This window comes from Equus caballus, chromosome 1 (assembly GCF_041296265.1).
Source record: "Equus caballus isolate H_3958 breed thoroughbred chromosome 1, TB-T2T, whole genome shotgun sequence".
NCBI classification, from domain to species: domain Eukaryota; kingdom Metazoa; phylum Chordata; class Mammalia; order Perissodactyla; family Equidae; genus Equus; species Equus caballus.
Genome location: NC_091684.1, coordinates 158402494 through 158416306, shown reverse-complemented (window position 1 = coordinate 158416306; position 13813 = coordinate 158402494). Strand labels below are relative to the sequence as shown.

Below are 13813 nucleotides of genomic sequence, written 5' to 3'. Positions count from 1 at the left end.
ACAAAAAAGGTGGAGACCCCTGCTTTAGGCAATAGAGACTCCAACGGCAGAATTTAAATAGTCATTTGTACATTTTATATGAGGCCCAGGAATCTAATTTTAAAGAATTCCTTAGGTAGTTCTGATGTAGCTAGCCCAGCACCAATTTGCCTTTAAAATCTAATATTCTGTGGAATGTGTGTCAAGAACTACTTGATCCTTTTATGATTTGACCAATCTTAGTATTTTGGAAACATAGGAAGAGCCTGCAAGAAGCATTTGGATAACAAATGGTTCGTGGTGTATTTTAATCTTTAGGTTGATTGTACTGCCAACACAAACACCTGTAATAAGTATGGAGTTAGTGGATATCCAACCCTAAAGATATTTAGAGATGGTGAAGAAGCAGGTGCTTATGATGGGCCCAGGACTGCCGGTAAGGATCCTGGATTACATTCTGGAAACTGAATTTGTTAAGTATACTGTTCTTTGTAGTGGGAACGTGACATTTTTCTACAGAATATACTTTGAATCTTAAAAATTCCTCATCTAAGAGGTCAGTTTGGTAGCTAACAAAGACTTTTCTAAATGAGGAGATTATGTAAGTAATGTAGAAAATACTTCCACTTGAGTTGTAAGGTCAACTAGACAGTTTTTCATTTGACAAATATTTCTTGAGTACTCTGTGCCAGATATTCTGAATATACTAAGTGCTTGGTATTTATTGATAAACGAAACAGACAAGGTTCCTACTCTTGTGGTGCTTACATTCTGGGTTATGAAGAGAAAAAGGCAACAAACAAGTTTAAAAATATAGAGAGATAACCACCTCACATTTATTAGAATGGCTACTATCAAAAAAGAAGAAAGCAGAAAATAACAAGTGTTGACAAGGATGCAGAGAAATTAGAACCCTTTTGCACTGTTGACGTGAGTGTAAAATGGTGCAGCCGCTATGGAAAACAGTATAGTGGTTCCTGAAAAAATTAAAAATAGAATTACCATATATGATCCACCAATTCCGCTTCTGAGTAAACCCAGAAGAATTAAAAGGAGGATCCTGAAGAGATATTTGTACACCCATGTTTATAGCTGCATTATTCACAATAGCAAAAAGTGGAAGCAACCCACTTGGATTGATATAAGCTCCATCTATCAATGGATGAATGGATATACAAAATGTGGTACATTAATAATAATTAGTAATTATATATAAATGTGTATATACACATACAATGAAATATCATTTAGCCTTTAAAAGGAAGTTCTGACACGTGCTACAACATGGATAAACCTTGAAGACATTGTGCTAAGTGAGATAAGCCAGTCATAAAAAGAGAAATACTGTTTCATTCCACTTATATGAGGTTCCTACAGTAGTCACATTCTTGGAGACAGAAAGTAGAATGGTGGTTCCCAGGGGTTGTGGGGTGGTGAGAATGGAGAGATGTTTAATAGGTAGAGTTTCAGTTTTACAAGATGAAAATGGTACTGGAGATCGGTCATACAACAATGTGAATGTACTTAATGCCCCAGAACTGTACACTTAAAATTGGTTAAAAATGTAAATTTTGTTATGTATATTTTACCACAATTAAAAATTTTTAAATGTCAGTAATATCTATGGATAAGATAAATTCGGTTAGTGATAAGAGCCTTAAAGGAGGAAAATAAAACTGTATAGTATGATAGTGTTTAGGATTGGGAGCACACATAATGAGAGCGATCAGGGAAGTAACCTTTAAGCTGAGACCTGAATGATAGGAAGGAGCTAGCCATGAGAAGATCTGGGCCAGAGCCTTCTATGCAGAGGGAAAGCGGGTACAAGAAGGCCCTAAGGTGTAACTGAGCTTGATATGTTCAAGGGACAGGAAGGCTGTGTGGCTGGAATATAATTAACAAGGACGACAGGTAAAGTGTGAGAAGTAGTGGGGACTGGATCCTGTAGGGCCCATAATTGATGAGAAAAAGTATTTTTATAGGATCAAAGACAGTTTTATCTTGAGTCTATCAAATAATCAAGCATATTTTACCTTTTTATGATGGAAAGCTAAAAGGAAAGGTGCTCAGTTTGGCCATTTTAGATGATGTGGTATTTTTTCAGTATGTATGATTGTAATTCATATACAAAGCTCTACATATCACGTCCCCTGCCTGACTCTGATGTCATCTAAAGACTGTTTCATCTTAGGCCCCTTGCCCTGGCTGTATTCACAGCCTGAAATGATCTTCTCCCATGTTTGCATGCCTTGCTCCTTTTTGTCATTCAGTTCATGGCTTAAATGTCACCTCCCAGAGGCTTTCCCAGGCCATCAGACCTAAGGTAGCCACCCAATCATTTTCTTATATCATCCTCTTAATTCTCTGCACAGCACTAGTTACTATCTGATTTTTGTTCGATTGCTTTCTTATTTGGAGATTTATTATTTATTTGGGAATTTATTTGGAGATTTACTTATATTGTATGCTCCAAGAGAGCAGAGACCTTTATTTATTGCTCTATCCCCAGCACCTAGACTCTCCACATATAATAGATACTCAGTAACTCTTTGTTGAGTGCATGAATAAATATTTTGGCCCAACTGAGATCACTTAGTCAACATTCAAAATTTGATATGTCTAAGCACAAAAGGAAAAAATCTTCATTTTCTTTTTTCTGAGCTTAAAAGCATTGATGAATAACCCACGTTTATCATTCAGATTTTATCAGTTTAAATTAGGGTAGAGTTAGCGGTTAGAATTATTGATCTGTTTTCCTCTGAACTCGGACAGTTCTTAACTAAATTGCAGGTGAACCCAACCAGACTGCTACTAGGCAAATATTCTCACTTAGGCTGTCACATAGATTTCTTAAACTCGAGAGTTTCCCAGCATCTGACTAGGAGCTTTGGCTGCTCAGGATGGATTCTTTTGTTCATGTACTCTAAGAACTATGCTGTTTGCCTTCCTGCTTAGACTGGTTACTCAGCATGCCCATTATATGTTCTAGAGAATTTTAAATACTCAGGGAGAAAAGTAACACTTTTCATCATAGCCCTGAGGTAAAGTTCTTTATATAATTTATATTGTGATATAGTAATGACAGTCCCCTTGAAGACTGAACAATTCATATCTAATTTCAGTTAATCTATTGTTACAACCCTTTCTCTGTGAGGAGTTGAGGAAAACATTTAAAAGAAAAAAGAAATCATGAATGGAGACAAAGAAAAAATCCCTTAGGAAAAATGCAAAATAGGTTCTATGATGTTGAAAGTTTAACAGTGCTCTGTCTCAGCAACTGAGTAGAGCCCTTAGAGAAAGGACGGAAGAGGTAGAATATCGTGGAGGAGGAGTGCTGCCTCTGTCTGGCCTGTGAGCGTTTTGAGCCTATGAATGGTTTCAATGGATCCCAGAAGAAAGTAGAATAATGGCATAAGGGATAAAAAGATTTTTTGTGTTTTTGTGTGGTTATCATTTGAAACTGTTTTACTTATCTAGCCCATTTCACCTCCGTAGAAAAGGGTGATCTGGGAGATTCCTGTACATGGCATGGTTTGACCTATAGATAGTTAAACCGCCATACAAGCAAGCCGAGTCACCACATTTTCTGCTTTTAAAATGTAAGGCTACAAGTGATTCTTTGTGCTACTTGAGAATAAGGGATTTCTTATTCATTTAATTTATTTGCAAAATGGGTGTTTCTTGTACTTGTTATGTGCTGGGTACTATTCTTAGAGCTAGGTATAAATCAATAAGACTAAAATTGCTACCCATTTGAAATTGACTTTGTAGTGGGGACAGAGAGAGACAAATAATGTTAGAGTATATCAATTAGGTGGGTGAAAAGTGCTGGAGAGAAAGATAAAGCGAGAAAAGGAGATAAGGGAGAGTTGGAGACTGAATAGGTTTTAGTTTACAATGGGGTGGTCAGGGAAGTCTTCATTAAGAAGATGATATTTGAATCAAGACCTAAAGGAGGTGAGGAAGGGAGACAAGTGGATATCTGGGGAAAGTGTTCTAGGCAGAGAGAATAACATGCACAAAGGCATGATTTAATTTGGACTGTTATAAACACTTTAATACGTTGCTGGTAGGGATATAAATAAGTACAATTTCTTTAGGGGTCAGTTTAACAATTATAAACTATATAATTGTTTATATTCTTTAACCCAGTGAATTCACTTCTAGGAATTTACCCTACAGATGCACTCAATCATGTGCAAAATGACATGAGTACAAAGTTGTTTATTGCAGAATAATTTATAACAGGAAGAAATTGGAAACACATTCCATCAATTGCATCTGGTTAAGTAAATTATAGTACATCCACACAATGAAACACTATGCAGTTCTAAAAAAGATTGAGGTAGCTCTTTACGTATATTGTCATAAATTATCTCTAAACTATGTTAAATGACAAACAAAATACAGAACAGCATATGTATATACTACCATTTGAGGAGAAAAGAAAGAAAAGAATAAATATGTAATTGCTTTTTTACACATAATATGTCTGGAAGAATATTTAAAAAACTGAAGTGTTATCCTGTAGGAAGGAAACTGGGTAACTAGGGACAAGGATATGAAGAAAACTTTTCATAGTATACCCTTTTGAACTTTGAATCATGTGAATGGTTACCTTCTCAAAAATTATAAATTTGTGTTGCTATAATCTTTTGTCTTATCTTTTAAGATGGAATTGTCAGCCACCTGAAAAAGCAGGCAGGACCAGCTTCAGTTCCTCTCAAGACTGAGGAAGAATTTGAGAAGTTCATTAGTGATAAAGATGCTTCTGTAGTGGGTAAGCAGCAAATATTTGATTATGCCACAAAATCGTCAACTTGGTTTCAAAAACCCTCTGTGTCTGACTAATCAACAAAATTAAAAGAGTTAAGGAAACCTCATGGGCAGTTGAAAAGACAACTCACAGAATTAGTACAGTATTACTTTAATGTGGAAAAAATTTTTTTATTTCAGTGACTTGGTGTTCTTACAGATGTAAAGATTTAATTTCAATTAAAGGACTGAAATGGAATATCTTGAGCTTTTTCTATCATTTCTTAAACTCTGAGATTTAACTCAAATAATAGGGTAGTCAAGACCGGAAACAGCATTTTAAGGTGGGAGGATAGAAGTAAATAATAAACCTCTCTGTCTGCTGTTTTTACAGTCATGGGGGAATTTAGAATTTAAGATCAATTGCTACGATTTGTGTATATTTTTAGAGGAATCTTTGCTTTGTCAGGTGTTGCAGTATCTCATTTTATCCATAAAATAACTTGAGCCAATTAAACACATTCTACATCTTGGGTGTCCTTTGTTTTGTTTTGTTTTGTTTTAAGTGCAATATATAATACATTTAACTAAAAAGTAAATGTAAATATGTAAGCTGTGTTTGTGCTTCTCTTAATCTCCTAATTATGTACCATAATAAAACTAACTTCCTGGCAGTAGAAGATGGTTTATCATTTAAATTTAACTAAAAATCACTTCTTATCATCTGGATTTTACTGATTCTGTATATTTTACAAGGAGTTAACCATAAGCAGACATTTAATAAACACTTATGTTTCAGTCACTTTTCTAGACTTGAAGTTCTAAAGACGAGTGAGACAGAGAAAAAATAAATAATTTTCAGTTTATTTTGACATATTGCCTTATTTAATCCTCCTGACGCCTGAAATAGTCCCTGAAACTCTAAGAAGTTAAGCAGTTTGCCCAAATTTATTCAATTGTGAAAACTAGAATTGAGACTCGAATCTTGACAGATCCTCTCCCTTGGCTCCCTCAGAGATTTTTTTTAAATAGTAGAGGAAGAATTCTCATCCTAAGTAATCTGTCAAATATCCTAGGTAGTCATGGCAAAGCAGACCCAGTCTTCCTACCTGTCTTGCTTTGCATAATTGTCTATAATAGAGGTTTTGAAAAACAGAATTTTCAAGTTTTAAGTATGTCTCAGCACTTACTGTTTGTTCTTTGTGTTTGACATTTTCTATATAGGTTTTTTCAAGGATTTATTCAGTGAAGCTCACTCTGAGTTTCTAAAAGCAGCCAGCAATTTGAGAGATAACTACCGATTTGCACACACCAATGTTGAGTCTCTGGTGAACAAGTATGATGATAATGGAGAGTAAGTGACTGAGTTGAATGCCCTTGTAAATCTCTGGACGAAGTGCTGTTGTGTGAACTGGTGATTTTTATGCTTAGTTTTTCCAAAGGGTTTATTGAGCATTTGGTAGGCATTAAGCTAAGTGCTGGAAACTGTTGCTGCTTTTGAGGGGCATCTAGTAGGGAGAGAGAGAGAATATATTTAAAAATGTAAGTGTGAATAAGCATTATAGGTGTTATGATAGAAATAGATGCAGGGTGTGCTGGAAGTACAGAGGAGGAAGTGATTTTTTTCTTTTGGGGTGGCGAGTAGTATCAGAAAAAACTTCATAGAGGAAGTGACTCTTGAGTTGTGTTGTGAAAGATAAGTTTTTCCAGGCAGGCTATGGTAATTGGGATAAAAATTATTCTAGATAGAGCAGCAGGAGTGAAGGCCCCAAGATGTGAAACATCCTAGGCATGTTGGGACCTGTGGTACTGCTGGAGTATTGCTTGTAAATGAGGTCATAGTGAAAGGTAAGGTTGGAGAGGTAAGCAGAGACCAAATTATAGAAGACCTTCTGAGCCATACAAAAGAGTTTAGAGTTTATCTTTTAGACATTTGAGAGCCATTGAAAGACTTTGAGCTGGAGAGTAATGTGATTAGTTTTGTTTCAGAAGAAGTTTCTGGCACCCATATGGTGGTAGTTTGAAAGGGGAGGGATGGCAAGGCAGTCAGAGTCTAAATTAAGGCAGTATTAGGGGCACTGGAGAAGAAGGAGTGAGTATAAAAAATGTAAACAGTAGGATTTGGTCCCTAGCCGTGTGTGAAAAGGGGAAGACCTAGAGTGAATCTAGGTTTCTAAAGACTTGGATGACTGGGCCAGTGATGATCATCATCAAGCTGGGAAAAGACAGTGAGAAACAAATTTGCAGTGAAGGATGATGAGTTCTATTTGGGCGCAGTGAGTTTGAGAAATTTCTGAGACATCCAGGTGGTGAAGATCCAGGGGACAATTAGGTAAATGAGACTAGAATTCAGGAAAAGTTCTAAACTAGAGATAAAGATTTATAGGTCAACCACATGTAAATAATTATTGAAACCATGGGACTAGATGAGATCACTCGGGGTAAGCATATAAAGTAAAAAGGAAAGTGTGCCAAGGGCTAGTGTTCTTTTTTTTATATTTACAAAACATGTAGGGCTTACTGTGTGCCATTTACTGTTAACTCATTTAATCCTCTTAATAACCAGTGAGATCGATCTATTATTATCCCCATTCTACAGAAGAGAAAGCCCACAAAGAGGTTAATTTGCCTAGCTTCACACAGCCAGTAAATGGCAGAACTAGGATTTGAACCCAGAAAGTCTGGCTGCAGCATTGGTAGGCTTGACCCTGAGGCTCTACTGCCTTTTAGATTGAGAGAGACCAAGTCTGTAAATGGCTGTGGAGCTGCTTGTGGCTCATTAAGCACGCCACATCTCAGCCTATTAACCTTAGATTTGTTCATTGTGGCTGCCTCTCTTGCCACTTGCCATTTAAAGTGGTCTGTCAGCCCCTGATCAGAAGTCTTATTGAGAAGACCTTATGTGAAGGATGTCTTAATGTGTACACCAAGGCCATATCGTCATTAAAGATTAACTGATTTCTGTTTTTTGAGAATAACTGCTCTGAAATTGGTAACTTTACCTAAAAAAATTAAAGAATAAAAAATTTTAACCTTGTTCACATTCTTGCTTGCCCAGCATGTTTGTATTAGGTTCCCTTTTGCTATGTAGTCTCTGTGTGTTCTATGAAAATGCCTGTGTTTTAACTGATGTAAAGTTAATGGTTAATATTGGAAGAGTGAGAGAGGGATATGAGGACTTAAAGGTGCTGAAGCATAGGCAAAGACAAGTGATAAAATTGTGTGGGGGTGTATATGTGTGTGGTGTGGGCAGGAGGAATGAATGAAGGAGAAGCTAGGGGCAAGATACTGGTAGTTAGAATAGTGGTATTTTGTGGGGAACCTGGTGCTAGATATAAACCTGTAACTCAGAACCAAATTAGGTTGCAGTTTTAGCTGAACAAAAGGCTAGAAGTTGAAGGAATTTGCTTCAAGTGTTGCAGTGGATTGAGGAGAACTTGGCTTAGGTGAGAAGCGAAGTACTACCAGCGAGGGAAAAATTTGTAAACTTGGTTTATTGGGATAGAGAAATCTAGAAGAAAGGAATTTCTAATGAACTCAAGCTCAGTGTTATCCATAATTGTATACCTGCCTATAGAATTTTACAGCTGGAAGGAATCTTACATATTTTCTCTAATGAAGTAATTTTCTGTCTGTCTGGGAGAGTTGAATTTTCTAGGAGAGTGGCGGGACAAGGTGCCTTCCAATAGGAGCAAGTTCTCCTTTATTTTACTGTGTATATTGGGGCTTTGGGGGTAATAAGTTGGGTTGTATTTGTTATTGTCTTTAACGATTTGGCACTTAATCATCTACTCTAACCCACTTTTCTGCTACTGAAAAAGCTGAAGCCCAAAGGATTAAATTGATGCCTGTCCCAAGATCTTTGAAATTTGTTGTGGAGCTGGGATTAGAAAGAAGTTCTCTTAACTTTGCAACCCAGGGTTTGTTAAACCCTCATACCCAATTACTGCACTTGAGATTAAGGTGGTTAGCACCTTAGTATTAATGAGAAGATCATGTTGCCAAGTCTGTGCTCCCAGAAAAGAGTCCTTACGTGCTTAAATGGTGATAGTGAAAGTTGCAGCAAGAGGAGATAGTCTTTAAATAAAAGATGGAAGACAGGTCTTCTGCTGTCTACCTACTAAGATTTTTTTTTTAAGGGGTATCACTTTGTTTCGTCCTTCACATCTGACGAACAAGTTTGAAGACAAGACTGTGGCATATACAGAACAGAAAATGACCAGTGGCAAGATTAAAAAATTTATCCAGGAAAACATGTGAGTACCACTTTATACCTTGTTTGGGATTTCTTGGCTCCATTTTAGTTTGTTTACCTCAGTTATTAAGCAGAGCCATGTTTGGGATTAAATAGCCTCATTTAAGGGATTGTAATGCTAATAGTTGAAGTTTATATTAAAGCAGTAACGTGTAAGCCCTGGAATTCCTGTTGTGGTCGTGCAAGGTATATAACTCAATACTTATCCTATTTGTTGAAAATTTCTGTCCTTTGTAAGTGATATCAGTTACTTTGTGATAATTCTATAATATAGCTATAAACCTGCCAAATTTGATGTTTATTTCATTTCAGTTTTGGTATCTGCCCTCACATGACAGAAGACAATAAAGATTTGATACAGGGCAAGGATTTACTTATAGCTTACTATGATGTGGACTATGAAAAGAATGCTAAAGGTTCCAACTACTGGAGAAACAGGTAATAAGAATCATTTTTCCCCTTTGTAAACAATTTTACCCAGTGTGTAATTAATGATGTGAGAGCAGATAAGAATAGAAACATTTGGCTCCGAAAAACTACATTTGAAGCCATAACGACAGGTAACATAAACTATTTGCAAAGTCTCTTGGGCATATCTTCCGTAGGTGCCTTGTGACTCAACTGATCCTAACCTCCCAGTAAAAGATGCAAATGTGATCTAAAATATACTTTGAAATATTGTGCCTACTTGCACATTGAGACTCTCAGTGCATTTTATCCTTATAAATTTTCTTTTCAGATCAGTAATTATGCCTGCGGTATTTTACAGTTATGTAATATAGAAAGATTCAGTAGGAATGGACTATTTGATTGGGTACCACCGGTTTGGCAGTGACGTTCAGTAAGACATTGGAGTATACCATAATCCTGTGTCAGTGGCCAAGAACACAAGTTCAGACTGATGCCAGAGGACTACCTGGACTATAAAACGTAGTCTTTGCTTTCTAGCCTCTTGCTTCCTGGTTTCATTGCTTTACCACCCTGGTATAGTCTTGGCATAAATATCTCATTTCCTACAGAGTGATGATGGTGGCAAAGAAGTTCCTGGATGCTGGAAACAAACTCAACTTTGCTGTAGCTAGCCGCAAAACCTTTAGTCACGAACTTTCTGATTTTGGCTTGGAAAGCACCGCTGGAGAGATTCCTGTTGTTGCCATCAGAACTGCAAAAGGAGAGAAGTTTGTCATGCAGGAGGAGTTCTCGTGAGTTACAAGTTAGCGTGGATTTGGGGTTTCATTCTGCAAGGAAACTATTAAAGCCTTTTACACTACTGAGGATTTCTAGAGAACATTGGAATGCAAAAATAGGTCTTCTAGTCAAGACCTATGACTGTCATTTTTCTCAGTTAATTTAATTATAAGTACTTTAAGGGTCATAATCCTTAATAAATTCTGAAAACTAAAAAAAGGATGGCAGCTTGGAATTCTTACATGATTGTTTCCACCCTGCCTTAGAAATAGTAGACAGAGAATATTGAACAGTCTCTAAGATAGATGTAATTTTAGACCAACCCAACCCCTTCCCATCCCTACAGAATGTCTTTTCTGCTTGGAATACCACATTGATCTAAAGTAAACTCAGGGAATTGGAAAGATCTTAAGACCACAGACAATTTTGACCTTCACCTTCTGAGACTTTGGGAGATCAAGACGAGAGAAAATCTTCCTTGTAAGCAAATCATTAAAGCAAAGTACCATGAATAGGCAGTGTTCTCCAGAGTAACAGAGTAAGACCTGATTCTTTTGCAGAAGTGAGTTTCCAGAAGACCAATGTTTCTTCCTTCTCTGACCATTCTAATCCACAAAGTACACACTAGAAATACAAGAAAGTGGTTGGTTTCTTGTTCAGCCAGTAGTTCTGCATATTGAGATATAAGAGCTCCCCTCCCTTTTTTTTTAGCTTCTGATTTCTTTCTAGCCTTGAAATTGAAGCTAAAATAGGTAGAAACTATCCTAAGAAACTGCTTTTACTCCTCTCGATGGTGAGAGTACATTAACAAGACTCTTTCTGATTGCAGGCGTGATGGTAAGGCTCTTGAGAGATTCCTGCAGGATTATTTTGATGGCAACCTGAAGAGATATCTGAAGTCTGAGCCCATCCCAGAGAGCAATGACGGGCCCGTAAAGGTGAGGTGCTCACAGCCTCATCAAGCCTCTATGCAGCTGCCCCCCCTCATTCTGTACCCCTCCCCACCGTTTTATTGGGATATAATTGACTCTCCTCATTTCTTTATTATAAAAGTGCTGGGTCTAAGTGATTACCTTGTTGGCTGTCATGTTTTTGTTTGTCCTCACCTCCCTGAGTCATAAAATAAATATTGGCAGAGCTCATGATGCTCAATAGGAGCAGGAGTATAAAACCTTCATAGAATTTTCTGATGGTGTTTCTGTTAGGGCTAGGTTACTTCTCAGCACAGAGCAAGCTAACCACTAACAAGAGTTTTAAGATGGTTGCTCTGAGATTATTTTAAGAAAGGGTTGGGTTGCACTTGTTTCTTGTGACTTCCTGAACATAGTTTGACAGGTGACAGACATGGTAATGATTTGGTGTCTGGAGAATGGCAACATCTTTAATACAGAGTGTAAATGCAGTTTGGGTTTCAGTGACATTTTCAGTGGCAACACATCAAATTTGAGAGGGAAGGGGTCCAGAAACAAATACAGCTCATGAATTTATTCTTCAAATCACCTTACCAACTAGAGAATCTTCTGTGTTTTCCAGGTAGTGGTGGCAGAGAATTTTGATGAAATAGTAAATGATGAAAAGAAAGATGTGCTGATTGAATTTTATGCTCCTTGGTGTGGTCACTGTAAGAATCTGGAGCCTAAGTATAAAGAACTGGGAGAGAAGGTAAGTCTGAACCATATTCTGAAGATAAAATTTGAGTTGGGAAGTTTATATACGTATTCAGCATTGGCTAATTAGTTACCCTAATTAGTTCAGTACCTAAATACTGGTAGATTTTTTTTTCCAACTATCTATTGTTTACTCAGTTTCTCCTGACTGCCCCCTGGTATCTCTAGCTATGCAGTGCCTCACCTTTCCACTCCTCAGACTCAATTTAGATTGTGGGTAAAAGTATCCAGGCTTCTGAATTTTAGTAATGGCTTATATGAATCTACTGTGTTCCTTTATCTTAAAACTCTTGGTTTAGGGGCTGACCCTGGTGGCACAGCGGTTAAGTTTGCAGGTTCTGCTTCTCGGCGGCCCGGGTTTCGCTGGTTCAGATCCTGGGTGCGGACATGGCACCGCTTGGTAAAAACCATACTGTGGTAGGAGTCCCACATATAAAGTAGAGGAAGATGGGCATGGATGTTAGCTCAGGGCCAGGCTTTCTCAGCAAAAAGAGGAGGATTGGCAGTAGTTACCTCAGGGCTAATCTTCCTCCAAAAAAAAATGTTAAATAAAAAAATAAAAATCTTGGTTTAGCTATTATAGTGTCTTATGTAGGTCAAGTAATTTTGAAGATGGCTGTGTTTAGAGTCTTAATATACAGGAACCAAGAGAGAAAAGGGAAGCTTGTGGAAGGTTAGAGACTAAGTGCAAGTGTCACTACTCTTCCCATCTGAGCAGCAAAATTTCTCCAGGTGTTTAAAAATGATATTGTTTTAAGTTCTGAATTGACTAAATGTCCGTCAGTCACCAAAAACTTGAAATTTAAAGATCTTGCCTTTTTATTAACAGCTTAGAAAAGACCCAAATATTGTCATAGCCAAGATGGATGCCACAGCCAATGATGTGCCTTCTCCATATGAAGTCAGAGGGTAAGTAGATTAAAAACCAATAAAAGTTTCGAGGCAATTGATAGGAAAAAATAAGCTTGTAAACCATTTCTTTCTTGGGCGTGGTTTGGGGAGTCCCCATGTTCCAGTTGAACACAGACCCAGTGATACCTTCCTGGCGTAGAGTTCTGCAGCCTGGGCCTACATGACTGCCACAGATTTTGTGAGCTCTCATATTCCTGAGTTTTGATAGGATGTAACCTAGCCACTGATGGAGAATAGTATCTGATCAGATGAGAAATCATGAAGAGCAGAAACACTTATTGGGGAAGTATATGTCAGAGTTACTCTGGAACCTGGAATTAGTCAACTTTTTTTTCTTCCCCCAGTTTTCCTACCATCTACTTCTCTCCAGCCAACAAGAAGCTAAATCCAAAGAAATATGAAGTAAGTGCTTTGTTTCATCTCCCCACAAATACACATACACACTTGTACATATCCAGTTCTTTAATTGAGTTTATTTAACTAGAAACTCTTTGAACTCTCGTGGTCAGTATATGTGGTCGCTAATATGCTTTTACAAACTGAAAAGTCTTCTTATTGGGGGAAAGAATCCAGGGTTCTTTAAAATGTTAAATTTTCAGAGTAATCTTTCTGTTTTCAGGGTGGCCGTGAATTAAGTGATTTTATTAGCTACCTACAGCGAGAGGCTACAAATCCCCCTATAATTCAAGAAGAAAAACCCAAGAAGAAGAAGAAGGCACAGGAGGATCTCTAAAGCAGCCAAACATACCACTTTGTAAAAGGACTCTTCCAACAGAGATGGGAACACCATTGGGGAGGACTGGGACCCATATGGGATTGTTACCTCTGAGGGCTGAGAGGACGGAATGGATATAATCTGAATCCTGTTAAATTTTCTCTAAGCTGTTTCTTAGCTGCACTGTTTATGGAAATACCAGGACCGGTTTATGTTTGTGGTTTTGGGAAAAATTATTTGTGTTGGGGGAATGTTGTGAGGGTGGGGGGAATTAAGTTGGGGGGTTATTTTCTAATTTTTTTTGTACATTTGGAACAGTGACAATAAATGAGCCCCCTTTAA

The 13813-nt window shown here is 37.5% G+C and overlaps 1 protein-coding gene across 1 annotated transcript in view; it reads left to right on the top strand.

Annotated features, from left to right (window-relative positions):
* Positions 1-13813, top strand: part of PDIA3 (protein disulfide isomerase family A member 3) — a 20963-nt gene extending 7150 nt beyond the window's left edge. Inside the window, exons 3-13 of the mRNA XM_023618693.2 lie at positions 298-415; positions 4652-4759; positions 5959-6088; positions 8874-8990; positions 9302-9427; positions 10009-10191; positions 11007-11115; positions 11711-11839; positions 12674-12753; positions 13101-13158; positions 13376-13813. Of these exons, the coding sequence (XP_023474461.1) occupies positions 298-415; positions 4652-4759; positions 5959-6088; positions 8874-8990; positions 9302-9427; positions 10009-10191; positions 11007-11115; positions 11711-11839; positions 12674-12753; positions 13101-13158; positions 13376-13489 (1272 nt within the window). The 3' untranslated portion in view covers positions 13490-13813. The remainder of the gene's footprint in view (positions 1-297; positions 416-4651; positions 4760-5958; positions 6089-8873; positions 8991-9301; positions 9428-10008; positions 10192-11006; positions 11116-11710; positions 11840-12673; positions 12754-13100; positions 13159-13375) is intronic.